The 18,290-nt window shown below is 44.9% G+C and overlaps 2 protein-coding genes across 3 annotated transcripts in view; both read right to left on the reverse strand.

Annotated features, from left to right (window-relative positions):
- Positions 1 to 4,570: 4,570 nt before the first annotated feature.
- Dbndd2 (dysbindin domain containing 2) lies at positions 4,571 to 6,972 on the reverse strand. The gene is made up of 3 exons (XM_005002786.4): positions 6,832 to 6,972; positions 6,519 to 6,656; positions 4,571 to 5,238 (listed from the first exon to the last, which is right to left on the reverse strand). The coding sequence occupies exons 1-3, from the start codon at positions 6,968 to 6,970 to the stop codon at positions 5,033 to 5,035; spliced, it is 483 nt and encodes a 160-aa protein (XP_005002843.2). The 5' UTR covers positions 6,971 to 6,972; the 3' UTR covers positions 4,571 to 5,032.
- Positions 6,832 to 18,290, reverse strand: part of Sys1 (SYS1 golgi trafficking protein) — a 33,806-nt gene continuing 22,347 nt past the window's right edge. The window contains exon 4 of one of the 2 annotated variants that reach the window (XM_023564227.2): positions 6,832 to 6,978. In XM_023564227.2, the coding sequence (XP_023419995.1) occupies positions 6,972 to 6,978 (7 nt within the window). In that variant the 3' untranslated portion in view covers positions 6,832 to 6,971. Of the gene's footprint in view, positions 6,979 to 16,815; positions 18,131 to 18,290 lie in introns of those variants that run through there. The other variant, XM_063248271.1, reaches the window with a different exon arrangement.

An 18,290-nucleotide genomic window follows, 5' to 3' on the forward strand; every position in this document is an offset into this window, starting at 1 on the left:
TTACTTGGTGAAAGGTTTGTCAAAATCTTTTGTGCCCATCCCCTTTATCAGCTTGTTTGCCTTTTTATTGAGTTGTATAAGTTCCAATGCTAAATTCCTTGATCACATGTTCTCCTTCTATCTCCAGTTAGTGTTCCTGCCATGAGCTAGGCATCAGACAGACATGGATTCAAATTCCTGCACTAGCACTTAATCTGTGTGAGCCTAAGCAATCCAAGTCACTTTTCTTCAGCTGAAAAGGGAAAGTTTTCAGGGTTATTGTCACAAACTATGTGTTTATAGGATTTGAAATGTATCAAATGCTTAATAACACTGATTCAAGTGACCCATCAGATAGGCACTATTCTCTCCATCTTATAGAGAAGCAAACTGAACTACAGGAATTGAGATAATTTTCTAAGATACCAGTGAGTGATAGAGCCAGGACCAGCATCTATAATACCAACTGGGCAGTACTTTTTTTCAAAAGTAGTTACCATGATTATGATTATTTTGCGCTTCTGTTTTGTTTCCTTTTGAAGTTGCCTGTCCCTATTCAGGACCCAGCTTCTTCTAGTGAATCTTCTTTGTCTCTAGTGGGCTACAGTCTAGTGCACATCTGCCACAGCCCTCCTCAAATTAAATTTCCATTATCTAGTCATGTCTGCTCCTAGAAAACCTTCTGGTCCCCTTAGTATTCCATTGCTATGCAAATGGCTAGCATATTATAGGTGATAATAATGCATGAATGAACACCAGAAGCTGGCATGGTGGCCTGTGTCTATACTCCTAGCTACTGAGGAAGCTGAGGCAGGAGGATCAAACGGTCAAGTCCAGGCTGGACAATTTATGGAGACTGTCTCAAAATTTAAAAAGGCTGCCGGATGGGATATGGTGGCACACGCCCATAATCCCAGCACTCAAGACTGAGAGAGGAAGATTGCCATGAGTTCAAGGCCAGCCTGAACTACACATCAAATGCTGTCTCAAAAAAATTATTTTTAAAGGCTGAGGATGTAGCCAGAGTTGAAGCACTTGACTGACATGCATAAGGCCCTGGCTTCAGTCCAATCCCCAGAATGCAAAAACAAAAAGCACGATTCTGTATTGTCCCCATACTGCCCTGCTGTTATAGTCAACTTCTCTGATTTCTGGGGAGTGAACTTGTGCAGGGTGAACTTCTGAGCTGTAGTCTCTCATCTGTCCTCCGCAGCATTGGATCCTGTAAGGAGGAGCCTCTCTTCTCCCCACCACCTCCAATGTTTGTGTGGATGCACACCCAGTAACAAGTCTGCAACAGGAAGAAGCAGCACTGTGGTTTGGAGACTGAAAGCTACGCTCCCTGACTCAGAATTAGTGTCAAACCATCCTCCCATCTCCAAGGGCACTCAAAACAGACCACTGGAGATAGTGCCTCTGAAGGCCAGCCAACCCCCTGTGGTTTGGCAAGAGAACAGGTCATTGTCCCAACCAGGAAGTGGTCCTGTGGTCTCAGATGACCCAAGACTTTTCCCATCAGGACTGGGGCTCGTAGCCACTAAACTGAAGGCTTCCTAGAGATTCAAACAATTCTGCTTCTCAAGAGGGCTCTCCCTAGTCAGACTCCCTGTCCCTACTCCACAATCTTATTATTGTGTGACTGGGGTACCAAGATATTTATTGGCATGTTGGTGGCAACCAGTGCAGCTTCCCATCATTTACCCTACAGGGGAGAGGGATCATGGGTTGCAGCCCCAGGGAAGATTCAGTCAGTCAAACAGGAGGTAAAGTCTTGCTACTCTGAAGGAGAAGGAAGGAAGGAAGGAAGGAAGGAAGGAAGGAAGGAAGGAAGGAAGGGGGAAATTCATAAGAAGATAGAGACAATCTCAGTAGGATGATCTCAACTTTGACCCAGTGACTTTGGTAACAGATACTCTTTCCCCAAGCAGTGACTTTGGATAACACATACTCTTTCCACGGGCTTCCAAGAGACAGGTAAAAGGCAAATGGACACTGCTTCTCACTATTGTTTTGAGCACTTAAGTCACTTACAATGGCCTCCTGCGATTTGAAGCAAACCCTGTTGCTTGGCCTGACTAGCACAGAGCATTAAGATTTAGGCAGTCAGTCATTAATCCCATGGGCACTGTTTGATACATGAAGGGAGGAAAGTGAAATTTTGTGTGTGAAAAGTGAGTTTTGTGTTTCTTAAGCCCAGATCCTATAATCCTCTCCATTCAACATTTCCTCGGCATTCACGTACACATGGCTTCATTCATGAGTTGGTGACTGTTTCTTTCCAGCCCAGTCTTCTCAGCCAAATTCCATGCCTCTGGATCCAAGTGCTTAATCAGTATGTCTACAACCAGCTGTGTGACCTATTCCCAAACATGGCTCCTCTCAACTCCCCCAGTCTGGGTCAAGGGCTCTCTAAACTATCCTGCCGCAGGAGGTAGAAACAGTAGCAGCATCCTTGACACTTTCCTTTCTCATATTCATAAAATCTTTTGGAATTTGCCTTCTAAATTTCTCCTCTACTTTTCTCCATCTCCCTGCCTCCACACCAGCCTGTTCTCACTTACCCAGATGGCTGCAGACTTTTGACTTCCAGGGGTCCATTCTGGCTCCCTCCTTCAGTGCTCCACAAGAGGCCTTCCAGCCAGTCTTCCTCCAGTCTATTCCTATCATCATTTGGATCCTTGCTCTAATGCCAGTTCCTCAAGGGAAACACCTGGTGATCTCTCTGAATAGGCTACTTCCTAGCACTAGTCACAGTTGAGATTTAACACACACACACACACACTATACTCTAAACCTTTGTGACAGCAAGGTCTTTTTGGGGGGGACCGGTGTCTTACACATGCTAAATCCCGACATTCAATCTTCACTGAATGAATGATGTCACTTCCTTGTGCCTGCTTCAACTCAAATAAGTGAATCACCAGTCTTCTGGGCCACCATTACCTCCTGCATAGATTACTGTGCTATCTCTCTGTCTTAAGCCTGTCCTCCAATATACTCTACATTGTACCCAATATTAGCTTTTAAATACGCAAATTCAAGCCAGGTGTGGTGGTGCACACCTGTAATTCCAGCACCTGGGAGGCTGAGGGAGGAGGATTGCTGTGAGTCCAAGACCAGCCCGGGCTACAGAGTAAGGTCAAGGCCAGCATGAACTACATGGTGAGACCCTGAATCCAAAATAAGTAAATAAATCCAGCTACCTGTAATCCCTTCACTACTCTCAATAAAGTTTGAACTCTTAAAAGGGCCTTTAACATGTAAACTGCTAATAACCTATCCAGGGATTACATCCTCTTGTTCGTTAGTAACAAAGCCTGATTCTATCAGGTAACAGAGTAGCTGCTAAAGAAGTAGCCCAGAATCCCACTCACAGTGCCCAGCATGCTTTTCAGAGATCTAATAGTACAGGAATTGGATACATTGGTAAATTGGTATCTTGAGTTACTACCTTCCCAAAAAACAGAATTTCCTTTTTTCTAGAACTTTATTTCTATGTCTATAAAGTGTCTACAAATGAAACACTTCCTATACCACCAAGTTCAGGCCAGTAGGATGAAAGCAGATGCTATTTCTTGGAAATTTCAAAAATGGTTCTTAAAGTAGGGATAGATATCAAGCTACGCTCTTTGCTCATCCCCCTTCTTTTTGCCCATTTCAAAATCGTAACAGCTTGAGTTGTAACAGCCACTCTGATGACCCCCTCTATAAGAATGCAAGTCATATGCCTTGGACTCCTGAGCAAAAAAAAAAAAAAAAAAAAAAAAAGAAGCCAAAAAGGCCAAGCATGGTGGCACATCCCTGTAATCCTAGCCACTTGGGAGACTGGGCCATGATTATAAATTTGAGGCCAGCCTGAACACAACCCTAACTCAAAAAAAAAAGGGGGGGGGGGCTGGATAGCACTGCATTTCCTGGGTTTAATCTCCATTACTGGAGAAAATAAAACCCCCAAAAGACCAACCTTTAGTAACTACAGAACCTCGTAGTGTGTATTTGGGATTTCTTTTATATGAGGAAACGCATTTGTATCTTATGTCATGCTCTTTTACTAGCAGTCGAGCTGAAACCTAATACAGGCTTCAAAACATTTCACAACCTGACCTTTGTCGATCTTACCTCATCATGTTTTTAAATCTAATCATTCTTCCCAACGTCTTTTCAGTTTCTCATGGCTATATTATCGCCAGTTAGTCTTCATGAGCTGCTCCTTCTGCTGGAATCATGCCCTCCTTTTCACTAGACCTGATTAATTCCTAGTTGTTCTTGAGATTTCTATTTAGAAATCAGCTCCTCAATTACCATTCCAGCTAGGTTAGCTATCCCTGCCTGCGGGTACCAGAGTAGTGCCTCTTCATGCTGTTTATCACACTGAGTTTTGATACTTTTATTGAGTCACTAAACCTCAAGAAGAGAGGAATACAGTTTGTTTGCTCAGCACTATATTCCAAATGCCCAGCACAGGTGTCCAATAAACATTTCTTGAAAAAAAAAAACCCAGAATAAATGGTTGATGGAGATATGGCGTTGGTTAGAGAGCTAAAGACACAGTGAGTCTGTATCTCTGTGGTATCAAAAATGAGTGGAATGATTGGTATGTTACTACTTGTTTATTATTTATACCATGTCCTTTTCCAAAAAGGATGTAAGGAGGCAAAATAGTTGGAGTACCACCTCATCGGAGTGCTAATGCGTTCACATCCACTTAGAGACATGGGTTTAGGAGACTACTAGAAGACTACAGGATAGAGTTGGGGGGAGAGGAGTGCTAAGAAAAGCAGCGGCATCCTGTCCTACCTCATCTTCCATCTCCTCACTTGCAAGTCCTACCTCAGGAGTAAGCCAAAAACTGGCAGGAAAGTTGTGGCAGGAAAAGGTTAGCAGTAAAGCAGGAGAAAATTAATTCTCAGAGAGATACACCATCCCACCATCCTTCCTTCCCTTTGGTGCCCACTGCAAGTGAAGTGTCTGGATTCTCCAGAAGGGGTCTCGCTGGGCCTAGGGTTCATGTGGAGAACAGCCAGCTCGCTCAGTCTGCAGGAGGGGCCCTCTGCTAGCTGCAGGTTCGGGGCTGTGCTTCTCCATCACCCCCATTCTCCTCTTCATCAGACTGTGCCAAAGGTGTGTCTGCTCCACCTTCGCTCGGATTGGGACTGTGCAGGCTGGTGGAGGAGTCAGAGGACGAGGAGGAAGTCCGGGATGTTGTCCTGTCTGGCTCGAGCAATGGCAGGCTCAGCTCCTCTGGATGGTCATCCACCCCTGCCCACAAAGAAGAGCTTGTCAGGTCTCCAAACAGGGCTTCAGAGAACTCTTAGGGGTTAACATGGCCAGACAAACTAAAGCCCAGACAGGGGCAAGTATCTATCCAGCATCTCCTGGCTGCAGCTCCTTCTACTCACCACACCATGGTTGGGCTCAGAATCAGATCAGTTAATTCAAGGTATTGTTGAGTAGCTCTAAACAATTAATTTTCCCTTTTGAGGATTCTGCTCCTCTTCTCTTAAAAAAAAATGGTTACCTATGTTCTCTAAAGGTTTTAAGGATAAAACCTGAGGTTGTTTATAAAAATGTCTGGCATAGTAGACTCTCAATAGCAGGTTTGTTTTGTTTTGAGACAGGATCTCACTATGCAGTTTAGGCTGGTCTTGAGCTCATTTTTGTAGCCCAGGCTGGTCTCAAACTTGAAACAATCCTCCTACCTCAACCTCTGAACCTCCTAACTCAACCTCCGATCCTCCTGCCTAGCCTCTGGAGTGTTGGATAACAGGCATGCGCCACCATGCTGGACATTAGTAGCAGTTTTAAATAACAGAATATTTTACATATTAAACATGGACTTTGGAACCTGACAGACATGATTTGAATTCCATGTTTTCTACTTCCTGAACTTTTCTGAATAATTTCTGTCTTTATAAAATGAAGGTTATACTACCTGCCTTGCTAGGAAGTTATGAACATTGAGATAACAGGTTTAAAGTATATATATATATATATATATATATATATATATATATATATACTCTTGTTTTGTAGTGGAGAGTGGCTTTGGTCTTGAACTCACTATGTAGTCCAGGCAGTGATTCTCTTGCCTCAGCCTCTTAAGTCCTGGGATAATAGGCACTGGACATTATACCCAGCATTTAAAGTATTTTAGCACAGTATTAGCAACCCAGAGAAAGTGTTTGGTAACTATTAAAGTCTTTAAAGTTATTAAAGACTAAAATTGCTTAAATTGTCTAATGTAAAATTACATTGTACATTATTTTAATTATAATAATTGCATTAATTTCACAAATGTAAAATTACAAAGTGAAAGAGGCTGGTCTTTGCCAGGATTCTGACCTGGGGATCTATAACCCAGTTCCTCCTCTGGGTGAATTTCTATAAAATCAGAACAGGCAGCAGTTTTGCTGATGGAAACACCCACTTCCAACCTTCCTTGTATTTCTCCCCCAGCCCGGTCTTGCACCCTCATTTCAGAGCCCAGAAACCTGGCTGTGTCTGACCAGTGCCCAAGTCCCCAAAGCAAAGGGCCATACCAGCTGTCTGAGGGGTTGGTGGAGGATCTTCACAAGGCAAGAACACATCTGCTCCATCCTGATCCCCAAGATCAATAAGTTCTACTTGCTCCAGCGTGTCCACATTCACTTCCATGGATGAGATACTACCTATGGGGGCTGAGGATGGAGAGGGTAAACGAGGAAGACCAAGGTGGTGCTGACACATACCTGCCAGATCCCAAGGTAGTTTATTGGGTCAAGACAGCAAAAAAGGCTTAAGCCCAAGATTCAGGACCCATAGGATTGCCTCCCTGCCCTACCCCAATCCTATTCCTCAGGGCTTGGAACTTACGTCTCTGGGACTCAAGATGCAGGTGGGACAGAGGAAAGACAAACTCTGTCTCTGGCTGTAAAATATCCTCAAAGAATTTCTGCCGCTCCCGGAGGCGGAGCTGCTGGCGCTCAAGGGTTGCCCGCGGATTTGGGTCCATGTCAACCCCTGGAGGGTAGAGGAGCAAGACAAGCACAGCTGTGAGGCTGAGTGAGAAAACTGTAGGGGCTTGGGACTAGGGAACTCCACTGCAGCCAGCATCCCAGCAGCAGGGCCTCTGGTTCCAGGCAGGGCGCTTCTGCCCTTAGCTACCTCTCTCCCCTTCTCTGAAACAAAGCCCACTCCACAAACCAAGACTTATGCAGAGGCGGGGCTTGCTCCAACTCCACAAAGGGGATGCCAGTTCCAGGCACGGCAAAGATCCTCTGTATTCAGGGAAGACAACCAATGATCAGCTCTCAGTATCATGCCCTTCTAAGAGGCTTGGAGGGGCTGATCCAGCCCAAAATTTGGCAGAGATACCTGATAGAGTCAGCAGGGTGGAAAAGCCTCCTCCTCTAGTGTTTTAACTGGTTTTTCCTCATCCTTCAAAACCAGAGGCTAAGAAATCATCCTCCCCCCACCCCTTCTCTCCACATGCACATGCCATCCATCACCTCCATCTCCAAACTCTTGCTTTGAAGCCACAGACCAGACTTCTACATGTGGCTCTGCCTCTAAGGAAATCATCTTTCTGACCTCGGTGTTACAATCTGAAATGGTACAGTCCAATCCTTCTCATTGCCTAAAACATAAGGCACTAAAAGTGACCTACTTGGGGATCGACCATCTTTTCTCTGAACTCCAACAGCTCCTTATTTGCTGCCCTCCTCTGACATATCTCGCCTAGTCAGTAAATCGTGCTTGGAAGGGCAGGTCCTCGGTCTTGTCCAATTCAGATCAGGCCTCTGACCCCCAACGCTGAGAGCTTTCTAGAACATTAGAGCTCTGGCCAGCCCAGGCCCCGTGCATTCACTCTCATTCGCTCAGTCTCATTCCTGGCATTCTGCATGAGCCCATCACCAGGAGCAGGAGTTTCTAGAGGACCAGAACGTTATCCTCTGTGAAGCGCCACGTCTGGACTCAGCGTATCCCAGACCCTGACCAGCTCCACTGGCGCTGGCGCAGCTTAAAGGGACCCAAACCCAAGCGGGGTCAAGGAAGTGGTGTAGGTAGCCAGTGCTGGGCACGGGCTGGCAGAGGAGCAGGGAGGCGCTGACGCCGGTTCCTGGGAAAGGCTCTTAGAGCTGCCGCCCAGGTCACAACGCTAAAAATATCCAGGGCTCCTGGGGCCGTCTGCCCTAGCAGCGGGGGCGAGGGGGAGGAGAGACCGAGGGGATAGCTGACGGGTACCAGGGGCTCCCAGACGCCACCTCCTTTTCCCCTCCCAGGAACCCACTGGTCTCACGCGATTGAAGGGGCTGCCCTCCGGGGGCCGAGGAGCCGGGAGCTGGAGCAAGGGAGTTGTTTACGCGATTGTCGATGCTTGGGAGAGAGTGCAGAGATTTGGGGCTGGTTGCTGCCAGGGGCCTAGGCAGGAGCCAGAGAAACGGACAACTCCCTCTCGGTCCCAGCCCCACCCGCTATGGAGTAAGCAAGGGGAAAAGAATGCCCTAAAAAGGGACACGCCGCGCCGCGGGGGGAAGGGAGGGGTCGAGGAGGACGCCGCCCCCTCCTCCCCGCGGCCCACTCGTGCCCGTCCCCCGCGGCACCTGCGCCCACCGCGGCCGGAGCCCCTACCTGCAGCGCTGGCGCCCCGCTGACTCAGTCTGTCCGCCCCGGCGAGGTGGAGACGGGGGCGTGGGAGCGAGCCGCGCCGGCCGGGGTGGGGCCGCGCCTCCGGGTCTCCCCCGGGACGGACGGCCCCGGGAGCGGGGAACGAGGAAGAGGCGGGCGGCGGAAGTGGGGGAGGGGCGGCGGCGGGCACAGCCGCCCCGCTCTGGCCCGGCGGCCGCGGGCGGCCCCTTCCAGCGCGACTGCTCGGACTTGCGGGGCGAGCAAAAAGTTACCCGCACGCATCCTTCCTCCGTGCGCCCGGCCGCGCTCCTCTGCACACCGCCTCGCCGCGCGCGGGTCCGCACCCGCAGGGGTGCACTTGCCGCGCCCCCGCCCCGCGCAGATTCGCGGCGGGCACCGGCGCCGGCTCTCTGCCCACGCACACTTGCTGCTCCCGGGCTCCTGGGCAGCGCCCACGCAGCGGCTGAGCGCGCGCAGCAGCCGCTACCTGACTGCCGGCACCCTTGCGGCGGCCGCGCTTGCGGGGCTTAGGCGCGCACTTCTCGAGAAGGCGCAGCTGGGTAAGGGAGGGTGGAGAGCGGCCGGAGGGGAGCGGCACTGACCCAGCAAGGCAGGTGCATTGCGGTGGACGGGCCCCTGACGCCAGAACTCACCCTGCTCCTGATTCCTGTCTCCTGGGCTACACCGAGCCGCCACCCAGTCCACCAGTGCATTGGGCGGAGAGGGCCGGATGAACCTCTGCGCTGAGCCTCTAGACGCAGGCGAGGAGCCAGTACTTCCATGATCGATCGTAAAAGGGGTACTGGACGTCCAGCTTACAGAGTAAAAGGGCCAGGAGGAAACTGCGGGCCAAGGGGACATGTTTGCACCGTGGACTCAGACCAGTCCTAGAGGTGTCCAACCTAGTAGTTCCTGGGTGGAGACTCCATGCTCATTCTCTTCCCCTTCTCTTTCCACCCACTTCCTTGCCTGAGCTCCGGAAGCATCGGACTAGCCGGTGGTGTGTGTGGGGGGGGTGCGAGTCTGTGTTGGGGTGACCCCATTCTGTGTTGGGGTCACTCAGTAATTCATTCAGCAAACATCCACGAACTAGCCAGGAATTAGGCATCTTTGGCACCTCCTTTCCCCTCCTCAATCACATTAAAAATACACCTCCATTTCCTGTAAAGCCTCTTTCCCTAAAGGTATCTCGCCAACCCACCATTCCTCCGCTTCTCCACTATCCTCTCTCTTGAATTTCCACTGTGGTAGCTTCTGTCTGGTTTTCCTGCGCAGCTTGTGGGCCTATTACACTCCGCTCCCCACAATGCAGCTGGCTGTCTTTCCCAAGTCTGAAGTGCCACCCCTGGCTGAAATCCCCTCAGAGTGAAACCCAGGCGCTGACACCGGATCTCAGCCTGCAGAGAAGAGGGGGAAGGGAGTGTGCAAAGGGCTGAAATCAAGTGTGAAAATTCGTGTCACGTCCAGGGTTTCCTGTCAGAAACAGCACTCTACCAATTCCTAAGGCATTTACTCTTGTTAGTGAGATGGCACAAACCAATAAGATAAATACGGCAAACAGCCTCCCCCTCAAGTTTACAAGCGTAGGCACTAGCTTGTGGGAGGTAAACGAGGTGCTGAGGACCATCCCAGGGCTGTGACCTGCAGTCTGAGCGACCTGGGAAAACACTTCTCTCGTCCTGATTTCCTTGCCCATGAACCAGGAATCGTTTATCTCCACCTCTTATGAGATACTTCATACAAATTGCTAAGTGCAGGATTTGAGCACTTTGAGGATGCTCCGCAGTGAACTGTTTTGATTGCAATGGGTTCTGGGAAAGGGAAGGAACTGCTCTCTGCCACAGATTTCTGAGCTTATAGGGAGTCCTAATTGTTAACACGCCTACTGAGCTTATGATGTGCCAGCTACTACTGTAAGTGCTTCACATATCTCTTTTGCTTGTCCAAACACTCCTATGACCTAAGCGCTATTATTTCCACTTTACAGATTAGAAACTGAGATAGAAGGAAAGAAACTTGCTCAAGGACCTGCAGCTAGTTGGTGGCAGAGCCGGGATTTGAACTCCTAGACTATTCTCTCTCTGCTCAGTTGTAATTTTCATTTTCCAGGGAATATTTTAGTAATCTTGATTACTGTTTCTTATTAGTATAGGGGTGGTTATTTGGGTCCCCCTGCTTTTTTTTTCTCTTTTTTTTTTTTACTGGGAAATGAATCCAAAGCCGTACAGAGTTACATCTCCACCTTTTTATTTATTTATTTATCTATTTATTTTGAAACAAGGTCTTGCTAAGTCACAAAATTGCCCAATCTGGGCTCAAAATTTCCATCCATCTGTCTCAGCCTCTTGGTGTTGGAGTTACAGGGGTGGGTCACCATGCCCAACTTTGGGTCCCTCTTTCTAGCACAGAAGAATGAGAGCAAGTCAGGAATATAGTGGTGGATCTCAGATCCTAAAGTCACCTCCCCCATTTTCAGGTTTATCACTGGGAACAGGACTCCCTAGGTTATTTTGAACCTCTGTCCATTCTCTTTGCCTGTTAGCCACAAGAAGGTGGGGGGACCCTGGACGAGGTGGTGCATACTTATAATTCCAGCACAGGAGGCTGAGGCAAAAGAACTACCTTGAGTTTGAGGCCAGTTTGGGTGCAGAATGAGTTCCAGGCCAGCCTAAACTACTTAGCAAGCCCCAAAAAGAAAGAATGGCTTGGTGGTGATGGTGGGGATTCCAAGCTCAAAATAATTTAGAGGACTAAACTGTAAGGATGTTACCCAAGAAAAAGACCCAGGCAGCAGACCAGGACGAGATGGCCAAAGGAATTAAAAAGAGCAGTGAAAAAGTTAATGGCCTGATACTTCTCTCTCCCAGCTAAGATACAGGAAACTGGGGAAAGTGTTACTACTATACCAATAACAACTGGTTTTTGTTTTGTAGTTCAGGCTGGGCTTGAACTCACTGTGTTGTCCAGACTGATCCTGCATATACACTGATCTTTTTGCCTCAGCCTCCCAAGTGCTAGCATTACAGTTGTGCGCCACTATGCCTAGTTACTAATAATAGTCTTTGAAGGTTCTTGGATAATAAACAAATCATAACTTTTGTCAAACCCATCAGAGAGATGAGGTCGCAGAGCAACTAACCAACCTGCCTTCCAAAGGACAGGAGACTCCACTAAGAGAAGGGATATAGGTATTGGCTCACTTGAAAAGCAGAACAAATACGAATTGTCATGCGAGATGGTAAGAAGAGTTTAGTTAGCTAGATTTGTATGGAACTGCTAGAGTCCTGTTGCTATGGTTTAGATCTATAATGGTCCCCCAAGCCCCCATATGTTCGGCAAGTAATTGGACTTGGGGGGGCATTATAACTGGCTTGTGGTTAGGAAAAGGGGAGTCACTGGGGGCAGTCACTGGAGAGTCTGTGTTCTCTCTGCTCCTCCCTTCTCCTTCTGCTTCCCAGCCACCATCAGCAGCAATGCCGGCCCTTCCACTGTTCCTTCCTGCCTTGGAGCCAGTCAACCACTGACTCAAAAAGCAGCTGAAATAAAACTCTAAATTGCATGTGTCAGGTATTTTGTTCCAGTGGTGAGAAAAGTGACTAAGACATCTGGTGTGGCTAATGTGAGCGTATGGAATCTGTGGGAGTCACAAGCAATAAAATGATAGAAACAACAGAACTCAGATTGCATTCAGCTCCTGACAAGACTGACTCTTGACAAGGCTGATTCAATACCGCACACTGACAGCCTAACAGAGGAAGAGAGACAAGAGATGAGTATATAAATAACATGGTACTCAGCCCCTCCTCTTCCTACACCATGCATAGAAACCAGGCAAGGGCAATATCACCATTATTAGAAATTAAACTGCACAGTTATAATTAAAAAACAAAGTCATAGCACACATATTTTTAAAAACTATTCTGTTGAGAAACAAAGCAATCATCTAAATGAAGGCCTAGACACTGCAGCTATCTGACAAGAGGATTTGAAATGACTTGAATTAATATGTAAAAAGCTCTTTAGAAAGTGTAGACATGAAGACTATAAAAAAAAGTCATGGCAACTCTGTACATAAACAACCGTTGCAAATGCTGTACTTGAAGAACACCTTTGACAGGTTCGTCAGTAATTGCAACACAGCTAAGGGGAGAACCTGGGACCTGCTCAGAATGGGGCACACATCTGTAATCCCAGCTCCTCGAAAGGCTGAGGCAGGAGTTTTGCAAGTTTAAGGCTAGCCTTGGCACTATAAAGAGACTCTATTTCAAAATAAAATAATAGTTTTTTAAAAGCCAGGCCAGGGATGGTGGTTCATGCCTGTCATACTTGGGAGGCTGAGGCAAAAAGATTGCCGTGAGTGCGAGGTCAGGGCCAGCCCAGGCTACATAGTGAGTTCAAGGCAAGCCTGAACTACATAGTGAAAGCCTGTTTCAAAGAACCAATAAATAAATAAATTAGTAAATAGTAAAATAATAAAGAACTGGTGATAGAGCTCAGTGGTAATAGGCCCTGGGTTCAATCTTCAATGCCACCAAGGGCAAAAAATAGAGAATAAATGGTAAATTTTAGTGCAACAGAAGCTGAAACTTGGTTGGTTTGCTGAACCAACCAAGAAAAAAAAAAAAAAAAAAAAACTAAATCAAAGAGGCAATATGTGAGTAATTCGGATTCTAGAAGAAAAGGCAGAGAAATATGAGTAAGTTATATGTAGATAAAACATCCAATAATTTTCCAAAAATAATGAAAGATATCAAACCACAGAGCTAGGAAACACAATCCAAAAATATTAAATAACAAGTCATAGAGACATAACATATAAGCACATGAAAAATACAACCTGATACATTATACTCAAAATGTTGAAAACCAAAGATAGAAAACCTTAAACACATCTAATGGAAAAAGACACACTATCTCCAAAAGAACAAAGGTAGAAATTATAGATTTCTCATTAGAAATTCTATGACCAAGCCAGGTATGGTGGTGCATGCCTATATTCCCAGCACTCGGGAGACTGAGGCCAGAGGGTCATGGCAAGTTTGAGACCACCCTGGCTACGAAGTGAACTTAAGATCAGCTTGGACTGCATAGTAAGTAAGACCCTGTCTCAAAAAGATAAAAAATTTTTTTTCTATGACCAAGACATATCAGAGTGATCTCCTTAAAATGATGGAAGTTACTACCAACCCAGAAACTTATAGTGAGAATATCTGTCAAACGTTAAGATATATAAACACTTTTCCAGATAAACAATTGAGAAAATTCATTACTAGCAGAACAGCCCTACAAGAAATGGCAAACGAAGTTCTCTGGGCAGCAGTATGAGAGAAATTTGGATCTAAATAAAGAAATGAACAGAATAGTGGTAAATATGAGATAGCGTTTTCTCATTTTTTCTCACCTTAAAAGATAATTTACTCATCCAAGGCAAAAGAGTAACAAGGCATTGTGGGTTTATAGAAAACAAATACTGTAAAAGTAAAATGTCTGACAACAACAATATAAAAATAACAGGATGGAGAATTTAGAAATACGCTGTTAAAGGAAGCCTCGTGTGGTGTAAGTGCTGAGGATGTAGCTCAGTGGTACAGCACTTGCCTAAACTATGAAAAAAAGAAAAATGTGGATAATATTACTTGGAGATAAACTTTGTTTAAAGATATGGGTTATAAAAAGTAAAGTTGTATGTTATAAATTTTCAAGGACAACCACTAAAACATTTTTTTCTTGAAAGAGAATCAAGTTTAATTCTGTAACCAGCTACTGAGTCCAAACAACTCAATTTACAGTTGTGTTTTTTCATATTTATACCTCAAACAAGTGTTTTTCACAAGCGTGGACAGGCAAGTCACTCCTTAAGGCAGGATCATTAATGGTCTCTTGAGTCAAGCTTTATGGCTGCAGCTGCATACAGGTGGTCGCCTCCTGGGGATGTATAAATTCAGGTGCCCAATCCTGTTTTTCTTATCTTTAAGCAAACATTCTAGTTTTCTATGAGATTAACGGTTTAGCATTACTCAGAGATTAATACAAGAAGGCATTCCTTAGGCTCCACTGCCTTCTTTAAGGCCTCCAGTGCAGGTCTCAGATTAGTAAAGTTTTGAGCGTTGACTTTCTCAAGAGTTTTAAATTCTTTGTTATTTACACAAACCCAAGTAGCTAGCAACTAGATATTATATGAGCAGCCACAAATGGCAGAAGAGTTTTTAGTTTATGGCAGCTTCAGCTTGAGATAAACAGTATACCAACTGGGGGTATTTTGAGATGGCAGAAGATACACACTTACCTGTGACAGCTGCAAGAGGACCCTTAAGGGGAGGTACCAGAATTTTTTCTAAAATGAGGTATAAGTAGCCAGTGGTGGTACATGACTGTAATCCCAGTTTGGAAGATCGAGGCAGGAAGATCACAAGTTCAAGGTCAGTAGGGGAAACTTAGTGAGATCTTGTCCAAAAGAAAGAAAGAAAAGAAAAAGAAAAAAACAGGCGTGGTGGGTCCTGTCCTGCAGTCCCAGCACTCGGGAGGCTAAGGCAGGAGAACTGTGCAAGTTTGAGGCCAGCCTGAACCACACAGTGAGTTCAAGGATAGCTTGAACTAGGTAGTGAGATCCTGTCTCAAAAAAAAATTTTTTTTCTAAAGGGTTTGGGTTATAGATCAATCATAGTCAAGTTCAATCCCCAGTATGGCAGTAGGAGAAAAACAGAGGTATAAATAACAAGTTAATATGGGAGATACTATAGCGCCATAAAAATGTTGGCATGGGGGACTATGTGAGATCACAGTCATGGACACATTAATTGCTGTCTACGTGTATCTATGACATCAGGCTGTATACCTTAAATATATACAATGTAATTTATTACAAAAAATTAATTACTTTAATAGCCAGGCATGATCATGCATACCTGTAATCCCAGCATTAGGGAGGCTAAAACAGGAGGACTGTCATGAATTTGAGGCCATTTTGAGCTACATAGTGAGACCCTGTCTCAAAAAACCAAAAATAAAAATAATAAATCATATAATAATAAATGCTGGGAGGCAGTCTCGCTAGGTGTTTTGTGTTCATTGTACTGCACTGAGTATGTCATAATCCCAAGGCCTGGTTCACTGGAGTCCCTGCTCACCATTGTTAATACAACAGACAGTTTTTAGAGATGAGATAAGGCTTGCTGAGTGCTTGCCTGCTAAGAGAGGTGCTGGGCCTGGGGCCTGAGGTACATCGCAAAACCACTGTGTGCATCTGGACCCACTGCACCACCTGCTGCAGGGGCCAGGGAGACCAACTCGGCTGTTGTGATATTCACTTTTCATTTAATTCAAAATATTTTTAAGTTTCTCTTGAGATTTCTGCTTTGATCCATGTGTTACTCAGTGTTGTCATGTTTTATCGGCAAGTATCTTGGGATTTTCCAGATTTCCATTATTGATTTCTTATTCAATTCCATTGTGGACTTGAAGGCATACTTTGTATGATTTCTGTGCTCTTATATTTTTCCAGGTGTGTTTTGTTTTGTTTTGTTTTGACACAGGGTCTTGCTGTGTAGCCCAGGTAAACCTCAAACTCATTTTCCTCTTATTTCAGCCTCCTGAGTGCTAGGATAACAGGCATGCACCATCATATGTGCCTTTTTAGGTGTATTCTATGGCCCAAAATTTGTCCTGTCTTCCATGTTTCATTATCTAAACTTGATAAAAATATGTATTCTGATGTCATTTGATGAAGTAGTCTATAAATACTAGTTAGATCAAATTGATTGATGGTGGTATTCAGGTCAAATATATCTAATTTTCTGCCTCTTGACTTACCAATTATTGAAACAGGATCACTGAAGTCTTCAACTATAGTAGGATTTATCTGTTTCACCTGGGAGTTTACTAGTTTTTGCCTGACCAATTTTAGCACTCTATTTTTAGTGGTATATATGTAAATAATTGGTATGTCTAATTGCAGAATGGAATCTTTTTTTTGTATGTTTTGTTTTTTAAAAAACTTTTATTAGTACATGTTTGTAGTGTAGGAGTACATGTGCTGGGTATAGTGGTGCACACCTATAATTCCAGCACTCATGAGGCTGAGGCAGGAGTATCACCACAAAGCCAAGACCAGCCTGCGCCATATAGTGAGGCCAGCCTGAACTACAATGCTAGACCCTAATAATAATAACAACAACAACATGTATCATGAGGAGTTGGTATATTTACTGGACTCCTCTATTATTATTTATATTCTTTTTTTTTTTTTTTTTTTTTTTGAGACAGAGTCTCACTATGGATACCAGGCTGGCTTTGAACTCCCAGCTATCCTCCTGCTTCAGCCTCCCAAATGCTGGGATTATAGGCGTGCACCACCATTCCCACTTCCTCTATTATTATTTGATGCTTCACTCTATCTCTGATGTTTGTTGTTTTGAAATCTGTGTCTGAAACTAAGGTAGCCACTTCAGATTTGTTATGGTTAGTATCAGCATGATGTATCTTTCTCCACTCCTTTAAAGTATCTGTATCTCTATATTTAAATTGATTTTTAGACAACATAGAGTTGGTCTTGTTTCTAATACTAATTTTAATCCCAGCATTGGGAAGGCTAAGGCAGGAGAATCACTGCAAGTTTAAAGCCAGCCTGAACTATATAGTGAGGCCCTGTCCCAAAAAAGCAAAAACAAAACCAAACCAAAACACTGAGCCAGGTATGGTGGTGCAGGCCTGTAATCCCTACACTTGAGAGGCTAAGGCAGAAAGACTGCTGTGAGTTCAAGGCCACCCTGGAAGACATAGAGAGTTCACAGCCAGCCCAGATTGCAGATTGAGGCCCTGTCTTAAACATTTTTAATAAAATACTTCTCTCTGTGTGGGGGAGTATGTTCCAAGACCCCCAATGAATGCCTGAAATCAAAGATAGTCCTGAATCCTATCTATACTATATTTTTATGATATATTCATACCTATATAAAGTTTAATCAGTAGATACAATGATATGAATCATAACTAATAAAATATAAGATTTATAACAATATACTGCAGCAAAAGGTGTGACTATAATCTCTCAAAATATCTTATTGCACTTTTACCTTTTTACTTAACAAAAGTACAAGCTCTTTGGCATACTGAATGGCTAGTGTCTCAACCCTTAATGAAGTAAGGGTTACTTGAACACAAGCAATGCCATGACAGTTGATTTGTTAACGGAGACAGCTCCTAAGTGACGAAGGGAGGGCATCACATACAGAGTGACTGCGCGGGACAAAAGGATGATTCACAGCCTGGGCGGGATGGGCAAAGACAGTGCAAGACTTCATGCTACTCAGAATGGTGGACAATTAAAAGCCTATGAATTATTTATTTTGGAATTTTCCATTTCACATTTTTGGAACATGGTTGGTCAGGAATAACTGACACACAGAAAATGAAATCAGCTGGATATGATGGCGCGTGCCTGTAATCCCAACACTTGCGAGGCTGAGGCAAGAAGATCATCAGGAGTTCAAGGTCATTCTGGGCTACACAGTGAGTTCAAGGCCAGCCTGGGCTATGTAGTGAGACCCTGTCTCAAAACAAAAACAAAAACAAAGGAAAAAGCAAAAAGAAAAAAGAAAAGAAAGTGAAACCAAAGGTGAAGGGGGAACTATTGTATTAGCAAATTAAATCCAGAATATATAAAGCAAATTATACCCCAATACTAAGTGCAGTTATTCAGTGATACA

Source organism: Cavia porcellus, unplaced genomic scaffold (genome assembly GCF_034190915.1).
Source record: "Cavia porcellus strain 051 isolate PalLab524CR breed Dunkin Hartley unplaced genomic scaffold, mCavPor4.1 scaffold_5, whole genome shotgun sequence".
Lineage (NCBI taxonomy): Eukaryota > Metazoa > Chordata > Mammalia > Rodentia > Caviidae > Cavia > Cavia porcellus.

Coding starts and splice junctions, on each gene's coding strand:
- Dbndd2 (XM_005002786.4), bottom strand. CDS start 6,970: ATGGACCCAAATCCGCGGGCAACCCTTGAGCGCCAGCAGCTCCGCCTC. Junction 6,657..6,831: donor GCATCTTGAGTCCCAGAGAC/GTAAGTTCCAAG, acceptor CTCCATCCTCAG/CCCCCATAGGTAGTATCTCA. Junction 5,239..6,518: donor ACCAACCCCTCAGACAGCTG/GTATGGCCCTTT, acceptor CTTTGTGGGCAG/GGGTGGATGACCATCCAGAG.